The sequence below is a fragment of the Leptonychotes weddellii genome, chromosome 5, assembly GCF_054177405.1.
Source record: "Leptonychotes weddellii isolate Sample4059 chromosome 5, ASM5417740v2, whole genome shotgun sequence".
In the NCBI taxonomy this organism is placed as follows: Eukaryota; Metazoa; Chordata; class Mammalia; order Carnivora; family Phocidae; genus Leptonychotes; species Leptonychotes weddellii.
Window position 1 is genome coordinate 78952304 of NC_138373.1, and position 13616 is coordinate 78965919.

A 13616-nucleotide genomic window follows, 5' to 3' on the forward strand; every position below is an offset into this window, starting at 1 on the left:
TTCACTGAAGAAGCAGACATGGTAGGAATCCACTCAAAGCCCTTGCCCATGTACAGCCAAAGGCAACCTGAGGCCCATTTACCTAGGAGAGTCCGGCTTGTATGATGGTCTCATCTCCACCCACTTTCCCATTCCGTTTTTCCTATAGAGCCTCCTCTTTATGTCCTACTGTGCAGTAGGTCATGGAAACTGAATTCCCACCTAGTTTTTAGTCATTTCACTTGTGTATCATTACTTCTCAGTTTTAGTATCATCCAGAGGTTTTGCCCAAGAAACCAGGATTGAGTGTGGTCGGTAAATTGTCTTGAGAATTTTTCCTATCAGTAAAGTTCAACACATTCTTTTAATGGCTATAAAATAGTATGGTAAATATGTGCCATAATTTATAATTTAAGGTGTTACATTTTTAGTAGTTCAAATTCAGTGGAATTATTAATTGAGCTGCCTTTTCTTCTTTGAGACTAAGGGTAGAGGGATAGGCCACATAGATGTAATTTTCCAGAAGGAGCAACAACAAAATGGGAATTGAAAATGCAGACTAGGGGAAAACATTTCTTTAGTAGCTACCTATGTTTTACACCAGGAGGATTAACATTTTGAAACAAAAAGTGATTCCTATTGGGTTGCCATATAAGTTACTGTACATGTTGGCTCTTATACTAGGGGGATTCACTTTTCTTTGTTTATAGGAATGCACAATTGCCAGTGGGTAGAGTACCACCTAGACCAGGATAGAATCAACAGAGTTCCTGAAGACACAAAGGAGGCATCTAACAAATTTACCTGTGGAAACAAGGCCAAAGCCTCTAAATGAACAGTAATAATACTTTACAGGTTGAGTCACTCCATATAATTAATGAGAGAATAGAACTTTCTCAGAATATCTTCAATAACCCAATGAAGGTAAGATATTACCCATTTTATATTTGGAGAACCTGACTTTCAGAGGTTAAATGGGTGGTCTAATGAGTTTGGCTTCAACAGGATAGTGGGAACAGCACTTGTGTAGTCTGTAGGATTATATTGCCTGGGTTTTAAACCATCCTCTAGAACTTAGACTAATTTTTCTGAGCCTTAGTTTCTTTCTGTGAAAGGAGATGACAGTTCTCCCACAGATTTTTTTTGGAAATATCTGGTTTTCTTTTTTGAAATAACGATAATTGATGTAAGAACTTAACTCATAGGAAGCACTTACTATTATATATTTATTCTATCAATGATTCTCTAACTTTGGGATTTTGTGGACCAGTCGATTAAAGAAGAAAAGGAGTAGATCAGGGCAAGATAAAATGGTTTGCTTCTAATCTTGACAAGTGAGGTTGTTACATTTTTTTTCTACCACCACAGCCTTCGTAAGAGAAAAGACATTTTTATTTTTATTTTTTTTTTAATTTTTTTTTTAAAGATTTTATTTATCTATTTGACAGAGAGAGACACAGCGAGAGAGAGAACACAAGCAGGGGGAGTGGGAGAAGGAGAAGCAGGCTTCCCGCGGAGCAGGGAGCCCGATGCGGGGCTTGATCCCAGGACCCTGGGATCATGACCTGAGCCGAAGGCAGACTGCTTCTCCCTCTCCCACTCCCCCTGCTTGTGTTCCCTCTCTTACTGTGTCTGTCAAATAAATAAATAAAATCTTTTAAAAAAAAATAAAAAAAAAATACATTGCTAAAATGTCTGCTGTTGGAGGCTGCCCTGATTCTGGTATTTTAACTGAGTTAGGATCTCACCACTTTTGTCTGTTTTTAATAAGTTTACATTATATGTGGATGTATAGCAAATGGCTTAGAATCTGGCTTAGAATTGTATCTGCCCCTAAAAACAAAATTCCATTTATTGTCTTTGTATCTCTTAGGGATGTCAGGGCTTTCTAGCTGACCACGGGAACACACCTGTAGTTGGATAAATCTGGGTTTATTGATTTATTGGAATAAGGAAGAACACTCACCATGTGGCACTGTGAGCTGTCTCAGAGAGTGTTAGAAATGACATGGGGGGCGCCTGGGTGGCTCAGTTGTTAAGCATCTGCCTTCGGCTCAGGTCATGATCCCAGGGTCCTGGGATCTAGCCCCGCGTCGGGCTCCCTGCTCAGCGGGAAGCCTGCTTCTCCCTCTCCCACTCCCCCTGCTTGTGTTCCCTCTCTCTCTGTGTCTCTGTCAAATAAATAAAAATCTTAAAAAAAAAAAAAAAGAAATGACATAGGATTTGAGCTCATGCTACATGATTTGGAGAAGTTTCAAGGAAGCAGAACATTACTCTGGATTGGATGCTGGCAGGAAGTGGTGATAATTCATGACAGGGCATCTTAATATTCTTATTTAAAATACAAGAATTGCCAGGTTAGGTTAAAGCTGATGGGTAAAGAAGTGACAGTTAATTACATTAGCCAGGATAGGAACTGTTTTTGTCATTTTTGTGGTTTGGGCATGTTCATGTTTTTTTCTGTGTTCAAACAGGATTACGCATGGTCTTATTTTTGTTGATTCATCACGGTTACGGTGACCTTGGCTGATGTTGATGTTCTGTGAAGTTGTTGATGTTTTACTTGGGAGCACCATGGTCTAGCTGCAAGGGCTCCGGACTGCCAGGGCCTGTTTTTTGCTTTTTCAGGGTTAAAATAAAAATAAAGGAAAAATGCTATCATATGAATGAGTAGAATGTGGACACATTCAAAATACTGAGCAATAGCTATGTCTTGACAAAGCAGAGAGGCAGCTCAGTGTAGGGTAGTAAGACTGGGATTACTTTTCCTTTTCAGCCCCATAATTGTTGTGTGAACCCAACAACATTAACAGCTTTCATTTGTTGAGCATCTGCTACATGCAGTAACCTTACTTTGGTGCTTTACACACATTCAACAGCTTTGCAAGGCATATGTATTTTGATCTCTGCATTTTCCAGACAAGTAGACAGTAACATTCCTGGAACCACCTAGTTATTAAGTGGAATTGCAAAGGGGTTTAAAGGGGTTTGAACCTTTCCGAACCTACTCAGTTTCCACTATACCAGGATGCCTCTTTATTCAGAACCTTGGTGTCTGCAGGTATAGCAATGGAGATGTAATACGTACTTGGCAGGATTGTTCTGAGACTGAAATGCTATTCTACATCTAAAAGCACCTAGAGGAGGGCGCCTGGGTGGCTCAGTCGTTAAGCGTCTGCCTTCAGCTCAGGTCATGATCCCAGGGTCCTGGGATGGAGCCTCGTATCGGGTCCCTGCTCTGCGGGAAGGCTGCTTCTCCCTCTCCCACTCCCCCTGCTTGTGTTCCCTCTCTCACTGTCTCTCTCTGTCAAATAAATAAATAAAATGTTTAAAAAAAAAAAAAAAGCACCTAGCGGAGCGCCTGGGTGGCTCAGTTGGTTAAGTGTCTGCCTTTGGCTCAGGTCATGATCTCAGGGTCCTGGGATCAGGCCCCACATGGGGCTCCCTGCTCAGCAGGGAGTCTTCTCTCTCTCTCCCTCTGCCTCTCCTCCCTGCTCCTGCTCACACTCTCATGCGCGCGCTCTCTCAAACAAATAAAATCTTTAACAAAAAAATAAAATAAAAGCACCTCGCACAGTGACTGGCTCATGGTGGACAAGCCACAACTGAGTTTTCTTCCTACCTCTGAGTCGAGATGAGTTGACTAGTAGTCTATGTTGAGTGACTCTGGACAATTTTAACCCGGTTACAGAAGAGTTAGGCTGAAAAAATGTTAGTATCACAGATTCAAAGTTTAGGGCTCCAAGAAATTGTCAAGGTCATTTCTTAGAGATGAGGAAAATGAAGCTTAGAAAGGCAATTGATGTGCCCAGTGTCCCACTTAATTACTGTCAGTGCTATGCTGAGAAACCGGACTTCTCACTCCTAGAGCCCCCTCCCCTTCCGGCCCCCCCTCCCCAGGCAACGGAGCGGCTTCACTTCATGAGGTCTAGGTTAGAGTCACAGAGTGCTCTGAGCCCTATTTGCTCGCTGGCCGCCCTTACACGGCGAGGGGATCACCGCTGCCCTTCACGTATGGGGCTGCAGAGCTCTGCGCTTGGTCAGTAACTGGCAGGGATCCTCCCCACTCTCGTTACTTAATCTTACAGTGAAAAGTTTCCAAACGTCTTTATTCAGTGCATTTGGCAATTCAAACATTTTAAAACGGGTTTTGGTAGCATTATTTCGGGAGCCAGGACTCGAGTCCCGCACCTGGGGGAAGAGGGCAGGAGAGGGGCGGCAGGATTTCCCCGCAGGGCTGCGGGCGGGAGTCAGACCACCGGACAGCGATCCGCGGCCCCGCCCCCAGAGGGAGAGGGGCGGGGCGAGCGCGGCGACGCCGCGGGGCAGGCGGGAAGCAGGAAGGGCGGGGCGGAGGGGAGCTCGGCGTTGAGAAGCCGGCGACTGCTGCAGCTGCCCCACCATGTCCGCGCGCAACCGGGGCACGGAGCTGGGTAAGGGCCCCGCGGGTCGTCCCCGCCCGTCTCCATCGCCTCGCGCGCCCCCGCCCTCCGCCGCTCGATGGGCTCGCCTCGCCTGGTGCTTTGGCGTCGGCCGCCGGGGGTGCTCGCCAGGCCCGGAGGCGGCGGCGGCGGATCCGTCCGCACCCACCCTGAGCAAAGGCCGGTCCACCCAGACTTAGGAACTCTTGTGCACATTGGCACCCAGGCCTTATGTGGTGAACGGAAGACATGGGAAAGGATTCGACTTTTTCATTTTCCAGCTTAATTCGTTCACCTTCTAGCTCTCTGGTTGCAAAAAACAAACCAAAAAACCAAACCAAAACCCAAGCCCAAAAAACAAAAAAACAAACCCTCAAGCCCCCAAAACAAACAACCCAAATAAAACAAGATAAAAACCTTCCTTACCCACTCAATGGAACCCCTGTGCGATTTAATGCGGGATTTCCGTAGATAATTTTACCACTGCTGTATCCCTAAAACGGCCATGCTGGTGGAAAAGTTGTCAGATCTTTGTACTGTATAATTTATTGTAAATTGTGTATGATTTTAGAAGTACAGAGGTTTGTGAAAGTGCCTGAATTATTTCATAATTTTTCATCTTACAGATATTATCAAATATGACTGGCAAGAAGAATTTAGTTTTGATTTCCTAAAATGTAAAAAATTTGTAATTCAAACATAAGCAGAACCATAATCAGAGCCAGAGGTTAAGGATCTCAGTTTTAAGTATTATAGCTTGGATATCTGTATCCTGGATCTTCAATTTAGCTGTGTGACTTTGGGCAAATTACTTGATCACTCTGTGCTTAAATTTCTTAATCTGTAAAATGATTATACTTCATAGGGCGGTTTGGAGATCAAATGAGAGGATTTAAAGTGTTTGGTACTTTGTGGGTACCTAGTAAGTTAATTAATAGTAGTATGATACAGAATTCTGATTTTAAGGCCTGATTTTCAGAAAATTAGCTATGATTCTATATAACACATACAGGCACTTTTTTTTTTTCCTTTAAAAGTGATTATTCTAATGAAATAGGCTAGACTTTAAGAGGTAGTTCAGGAATTCTGTTAAATGGTAAGTGTCTGTCTCTATAAAGACACTTGATTTCTTCACCAAATTGATTCTCCTTTAGTCATTGCCCTTTAGCATATTATGTTTTAAACTCTAGTTGCATCCCTGAAATGTTGACTTTAGTAGTAAAGGAGTATTTCCCTAGACTAGGAGATCCAGAAAGATGGTGGATGGAGTACAGGGATGGTGTAGGTCTTACCTTGGTATCCTCAGGGATATGGCTCTCTAACTCTGTACACATCGAGGATTTAACGATTATTTTTCCAAAACTTAGACGTTTATTTATTTATTTTTCAAGAAATGCAATTAAAGCCATTTTTACTTTATTTTTTTAATTGGTGTAATTGACACATGACATTTTGCTTTCTTTATTTGCAAGAATTAGCGTCACATCCGTACATTTGTTGAAAAGTAACAGTCAAGACAAAAGACAGTTGCTATGGGGCACCTGGGTGGCTCAGTCGTTAAGCGTCTGCCTTCGGCTCAGGTCATGATCCCAGGGTCCTGGGATCGAGTCCCACATCGGGCTCCCTCCTCGGGGGGAAGCCTGCTTCTCCCTCTCCCACTCCCGCTGCTAGTGTTCCCGCTCTCGCTATCTCTGTCTCTGTCAAATAAATAAATAAAATCTTTAAAAAAAAAAAAAAAAGACAGTTGCTATGTAGAATAATAGTAAATTTGATTTTTATGCAGCTATTTAAAGGATCATAGTTTTGTTTTATTCTCTTTGTTTAAATAAAATCAGATACATTTCAAGGATTTTTTTTTCCTTCACTGGTATTAATCATTAATCCAGGCAGAGGTTTAGCCTAAAATGTAAAATAAGTTATTTGAATTATTTATGTACTAGGAAAAAAAAATCATTCAGTATTAATTTATGTGGTATATTAACTGATGCCTTTTATAGTTTTCTAATTAAAAGTCTTTTTGAATAAACACTTCTTTTTTAAAATAAATTAACTTGTATTCCTTTATTACAAAAGGAATTCATGGTCATTGTAAAAATTTTAGAAAATACAATTAGCACAAAAAAACTAAAATTATTAATAATCCAATCACTTATTTATATTTTAGTGTATATACTTCTAGTTAATAGACTTTTTTAATAAATAGGCTCATTTGAGACTGAATCTCACCCTCATGATAAAACCCTTTAGGGAAAACATTCTTTTATCATGGCATTTAGGTATGTGAAAGAAAGAACAAATCCTCTAATGTTAATTTTTATGTCCGTGTTTAGTGATCAGTGCTGTCTGCTTAAGGTATTTTATACTTAAAATGTTCATTTCTGATTTTCTCCAACTCAAACATAAAGCTGAAAAACCTTTTCATTGGGCAGTGTTTGCCCTAAGTGGATAAAAGCTTGTCAGTTTGGAGTCAGAAGGGGAAAAAAAACCCCCTAAATCTGGGCCTGGTATTGAGTAGCCGAGGGTTCTGGCCAAGTCAGTGGTTGTCAAAGTTTGCTTCCTGGACTAGCACCATTGACATTGTATGAGAGCGTATTAGAAATGCAAATTCTCAGGCCCTGTTGAGATCTTAATGAATCGGAAGCTCTGGGGTGGGTTTGGGCCTTCTGAGTATTGATTAGGCCTCTGGGTGGTTCTCAGCACACCCAAGTTTGAGAACCACTAGCTTAATGATCTCCATGGTGCTATGGAACGCTTCTGGCCCTACATATTCTATTAAAATGTTCTTTTCTTTTTTCTCCTAGATGCCTCCAAAGTTTTGCCTAAAATGTAGGTACAGCACAGGCAGTGATCTTTCTTTTTGTTCAGTGATGTATCTCAGGCACCTAGAATAGTGTCCACCACACCAGAGGCCCTCAAACATGTCTGTTGAATGAACAAATTAATTTAGAACTACTCCTTGCTTGGGAGAACTGGGGCATCCACGTAGGCCTTTCTGTGTAGGCAGGTGCTGGTGGATGTACACCTCCCCCTTTTCTGAATATTATTAAAGTTTAGATTTGTTACTTTTGTCTCAAGAGGCTTATGAGGGATGTTGACTATGGGGCTTCCTTTCAAATGTGATTTTCTTTGGAGGCATCTGGAAAATGGGGCTGTTGTCTTAGGTGACTTCTAAGGACCTCCCTACTCTGTATATCTGTAAGCTCTTGTGTGCAGAAAGAAAAATTTCAAAGATATCTGAAAAACAATAGGAAAAAAAGTAATTGAAAGCTGATTTTTAATTCGGAGGGATAGGAACAGCTCTGTGGCTTTCCTGTATTGCATTAACAAGAGATGGTTTTAAGCATATATCCTCAGTTGGAATAATCAGGGACCGTGATTACTGAGGAATATGAAGATTATTTTACTCTGTGGAGGCACTTTCTATAGTGCAGGTTAGAACAAACAGAAAGGGTAGCGTATTTGTTTAAAACACAGATAAAGGAGATTAGCTTTGGCTAGTTGCCAAACCAAGAACTGTGATGGGATTTTGTATTTTACAAAGCACATTTATTCATTCAAAAAGTAGTTATTGAGTACCAGTTGTGCACTGGGTAGTATTACCTTGGATACAAGATGGACAAGGATAGTTCCTGCTTTTACAGACCTGGGTCTGATGCAGGAGCTGGGCATCACGCCAGAGCTACAATTAAAATAATTGCAAATGTGATAAGCAGTTATTTTTCATTTATTTTTGTCTTTTTAAGAAATTAGATAGATGTGCCTAAACTGTACCATAAATGGATTGTGATAACCAAGTGTTCTGCCTTCTTACATTATAACTTTTATTTTTCCCTTGAAGAACTCAGATAAGAACCAAGAATGTAGGGAGTTCCTTTTTGCCCCTCCTGCTAAGGCATAACTTGGATGTAGAATGTAGATTTTGGTAATAGTGATTTTTCCACTGCAAAGTTATATTTAAACAATTTAAAAAAAAATATTTGGAATGAAATTTTAAATCTTAAAGTTAGGCCAAGCACAGGATGCTTGAGAATAATTCTAGGTACAAAGATAGTGGTTAACATAGAGCTGTAGCTGTGTGCCAGGCCCTGTGTTAAATACTTTTTGTGTTATCTCAGTTACTCTTCACCACAGCCTTGTGAAGATTCTATTATGATGCCCTTTTTACAGATGTGCAAACTGAGGTACAGAGTTTTAAGTAACTTGCCAAAAACCAGTTAGGCAGAGCTTAGGCAGAGCTAATGTGGCAGAGCCAGAATTCAGACGTAGGTGGTTTGGTGCTGACGCTGCTTGCTTAACCACCACCTATTGTCTCTGGGTGCTAATTGGGGGCATTCAATCTGTAATACAAGAGAAGGGATGTCAGTAGCTGGTGACTCTCTTAGGTTTTGCCTGTGTCTTTGTGAGAGCTTTTTGTTTTCTTACCATAATCCACATTTTTTTTTTTTTTTTACCTTTTTCTTTCTTCTTCGTTTTTTTCCTTTTTAAAAGTAAACTCTAGGGGCGCCTGGGTGGCTCAGTTGTTAAGCGCCTGCCTTCGGCTCAGGTCATGATCCCAGCGTTCTGGGATCGAGCCCCGAATCGGGCTCCCTGCTCAGCGGGAAGCCTGCTTCTCCCTCTCCCGTTCCCCCTGCCTGTGTTCCTCTCTCACTGTGTCTCTCTCTGTCAAATAAATAAATAAAATCTTAAAAAAAAATAAATAAAAAAATAAAAGTAAACTCTATGCCCATTGTGGGACTTGAACTCATGACCCTGAGATGAAGACTCGAGTGCTATACAACTGAGCCAGCCAGGTGCCGCCCACCTCCCCCTTAATCCACATCTTTTTTTTTTTTTTTCATAATCCACATCTTAACCATTGCAATTTGTTTTAGAGAAGATGAAGTTTATCTTGAGAGAGAATGGAAATATCCAATCTTTGGCATATTAGGAGAGTAGGTTTACATGTCACTGAATAAGACATTTTCTGGGATGACATGTGAAAACCAGCCTTCCTCTGGGAACTTTTTTTTTTTTTTTTTAAGATTTATTTATCTTGAGAGAGAGAATGAGAGAGAGAGCAGTGGAAGGGGCAGAAGGAGAGAATCTCAAGCAGATTCCCAACTGAGCATGGAGCCCAAGGTGGGGCTCGATCCCACGACCCATGGGATCATGGCCTGAGCCGAAACCAAGAGTTGGATGCTTAACCAACTGAGCCACCCAGGTGCTCCTGGGAATTCTTAATGTAGATGTGCTGATGTGCCTCAGAGCATCATGGGTGAGACCTGGGAGTGATTGCCAAGTGATCAGAGTAAAGGGGTTTTAGGTTTTTTAATTTCTTTTTCTTGTCTCTTTGTATGTTTATAAAACCCCAGTTCTCATGTTTCAGTCTTTGGGCTGACCTTGGCTTGCTGGGTTTAAGAACCAATCCTGTCTCTTGATGTCATCTTAAGATTAAAAAAAAAGAAAGAAAATAAATACTGAAAATTTGGGGCACCTGGATGGCTTGGTCAGTTAAGTGTCTGCCTTTGGCTCAGGGCATGATCCCAGGTTCCTGGGATCGAGCCCCACATCTGGCTCCCTGCTCAGTGGGGAGTCTGCTTCTCCCTCTCCCTCTGCCATTCCCCCTGCTTGTGCTCACTTGCTCTCTCTCTCTCTCTCTCAAATCAATAAAATCTTTAAAAAAATAAGTACTGAAAATTTGTAATAATTTTGTTGATTTGAGATGACTTTTTTGTCCATTTTGTTTTTTTGGATTTCTAAGTCTGAGACCTCTCTAATTTCCTGAGAACTGAAATCTCTTTAGTTGTGAACAAGGCAAACAGTTTAAGGAGTCTATAGATTTCAGGGGAGAAATGACATAAATCACTCTTCAAGAATTCCATTTATTTATTTAGTTAGTTAGTTAGTGAGACAGAAGGTTGTTAAAGTTTGTCTTTGAGTTACAAAAGTCAATCCCTGCTTAAAAACAAAACAAATTGTAGGGTAGCAAATTCTTTATTAGGTGGCATATGAAAATTTGGCTATAGTTCAAGTTAGGTAAGAATAGAATTTAAAAATTTATAGATTTCTGTAGGGAATGGCCCAAGTGGAGTTGAGATTTTTTTTTTAACATTAAAATTGATTTGTGCAATATTTTAAGTTAGTGTAAATTTTGTATCTGAATCCAGTATTTTTTCTCCTTAATACTTAACATATGTATATATTTTTTAGGTTTAAAAGGGTAATTTTGCAAACATTTTCTCTCTTAATTCTCCTAGTAATCCTTTGTGGAAAGATACTAATTATCTTATAGATGAGAAAACTAAAGCATTGAGAGCATAAGTAACTTGTTTAATGTTTCATAGTTAGTAAGAGTTGAGGTCATGATTCAAATCCAGAACTTCTGGTTGAAAGTTCTTTGTACCATAGCTCTGTGTGTGTGTGTGTGTGTGTACGTGTGTATGTGTGCACGCACACGCATATACACTTAATGTACGTGTGCACAATATTCTAGGTGCTAGGGAAGAAAGATAATATGGAAGTAATTATTTTTATGTAATTATGATGTTGGTAATGATGCATTTATTATCCTCCCATTAAATATAGATTATAAATCAGGATAACAAAATTTTTATTTTTTTGCTACACTTTTTTCTTTTAACCTTTAACTTTTAGCCTCAAACTTTTAGGAAAGTCATAAGTATAGTTGATTTTTTTTCTCTGAACCATTTGAGGAAAATGGCTGATTGACATGATGTGTCACTACCTCTGGATATTTGACTATTTCCTTGAGGCTATTTTTCTCAATAGCTACAACAGCATTGCAGCCATTAAAATGAGAACATTAACATTGATGGATTATTACCATCCAGTCCATGAATTTCATTCAAGTGTAGTCAGTTTTTCAAATAATGTACTTTATTAAAAAAAAATCCAGCTCAGAATCATATGTTGCCTTTGTCATGTCTCTTTAGTCTTCTTCAGTATGGAGTAATTACTCAGCCTTTCACTGACTTGCAGGATCTTCATGCTTTTGCAGTCTACAGGCCAGTTACTTGGTAGAATTTTCTTCAGTTTCTGTCTGCATTGTTTTTTCGTGATTAGATGTAGGTTATGCATCTTTGGTAGGAATATCAGAAAAGAGGCTGTGTTGTTCTTTTTGGATCCTTTTAGGTAAGTACACGATTTTGATTTGTCTCATTATGGATGATGTTCATTTTGATCACTTGGTTAAGGTGGTATCTGCTAGCCTTCCCACAGTAAAGCTCATTTTTAACCTTTGTAATTAATATGTATTTTGTGGGGGTGGTACCTTTTTTTGGGGGGGGCATGGAGCCCAACACAAGGCTTGAACTCATGTCCCTGAGATCAAGGACTGAGCTGAGATCAAGAGTTGGATGCTTAACCTGCTGAGCCACCCAGGCATCCTGTGGGGTGGTACTTTGAAACTATTTAAATACTCTGTTACTCCGCAAACTTCCAATTTATTTATATTTTCTTATTTATATTAGTATGTATTTGAGGTTTCTTATCTTCCCAATGGGTCATAATTGTTACTATTATTATTTAATATTCAGATTGTTCCAGATTTTGCTAATGGGAGCCCCTTCAGCCTGGCTTCTCTCTCTTTTTGACCTGACCATTACTTTTAAGTACTTCCTCATTTTCTGGCTTCACAGGTTATTCCAGGCTTATTTTATACTTTCTCTGCCCCAGCACCAGAGCCAGCCATTTCTCCAAGGAGTGTTTCTTTTGGTGGATAATGGTATTTAGAACTCGAGATATGGGCGGTTGGTATGCTCATGGTAAATGGAGTGTCTCTGTTCCCAAGCCTCCCACTTGGCAGAGCTAGAGAATGTATGTACTACCCATCCCATACACATACACTTACTTCTATATTCATCTAATTATCATCTATCTATATCTCTCTCTATAATGAAAACCTTGCTTATGCTCTCCCCTCCTCTGCCCTCCCCAAACAATGGTCAGGAAGGGAAAGGGAAAAGGGGGACAGAATAAACTTTTAGAATTTATTTTTATATATTATAAATTCCTACAGTTTTTTAAAAACAAACTATGTGGAGTGCCTGCTGTTCCTGGCACTTGTTTCTGGATGTTTATAGTGATGGCTGGGGTATCAAAGTAAGCATTACCTGTTCTCTGCTCTCCCCGGAGCTCCCAGGGGAGATAGTCCTGTAAATCATTACAGAGAAGTAGTCAGATTGCAGAGATACGGAGGAATTCATAGACAGTTCAGGGGAGGTTTTTTGGTAAAGGATATTTTTGACACGGAGTAGTTTCTGCAAAGGGACTGAGTAAAACCAGTGTGGCATGTTTTGTTAACCATAGGAGCCCAATTTTTAGGTTTCTAGTGTAATCTTCTCATTCTCTTATAATGGTTAAGAGTAATATTTTAGTGAAGAAAGAAAACAATCCTTCGTATTCTGTGTATGAAATACACAGTCAATATAACGATTATGTACATTTTCAGATTTTAAATTGGGCATCCTTTTATGAACGCTTTGATTTTTACCTTATAAGCCTTCTACTTATGAGCGTGAGTGATGAGGCTGTCTTTTATTATTCTGATACTGTTCTGATAAATAGAAAAAAAACTATAAAGTAATAATTGGGCTTGGTCGTGTAATTAAATAATTGAAAGTCCTTCATGGTGCCTCCTAAGTTAAAAAAATTTTTTTAAGCATCTAAGCCCCGTAGATTTTAATTGTTAGGAAGACGAACCTCAAGCAATCACTTAAAGTGGGATGCCTCTGCCAAGAAAGAAAGACTAGTAAATAGGACAGCAGATAGAGCCTTAGAGGATGCGATTTAAACATGTCACTAGAAATTGTTTAAGTGAGAGCTCTGGCCCTTTTAAAACACTGTGTGTCACTTGAGGATTGGGTCACCTTGAAATGTTTTCGTCTTTGAGTTAAAGGCATAAAAAGGCACTTTGAAATTTCTCAGTTAACTTTGGTGTGTGTTGTGTCTGTTTCTAACGGATGTACCTCTCGTCAGCCTGCCTCAGCTGTAAGTCGGTCCCCTGGAAACCAAAGTGCTTGCAAGAGAAGGATAAATGTTTCATCTCAGCTCCAGCAAGCTATACAGAATTTTTAAAATGTTGAGACACTGGCTGCAACTTCTGACTCTCTTTGTATAGTCAGGTCTTCCTCCCCTAAAGCAAAGTCTGAGATAAGAGTAGCTTCTGGTAATTACTTCGTAAGAGAGTGCCACTTAACTGGTGCTTTGGTTCTTTCG

At 40.0% G+C, this 13616-nt stretch overlaps 1 protein-coding gene across 2 annotated transcripts in view; it reads left to right on the top strand.

Annotated features, from left to right (window-relative positions):
* Positions 1 to 4290: 4290 nt before the first annotated feature.
* Positions 4291 to 13616, top strand: part of DERA (deoxyribose-phosphate aldolase) — a 123392-nt gene continuing 114066 nt past the window's right edge. For both annotated transcript variants that reach the window (XM_081821301.1, XM_081821302.1), the window contains exon 1: positions 4291 to 4412. In XM_081821301.1, the coding sequence (XP_081677427.1) occupies positions 4382 to 4412 (31 nt within the window). In that variant the 5' untranslated portion in view covers positions 4291 to 4381. The remainder of the gene's footprint in view (positions 4413 to 13616) is intronic.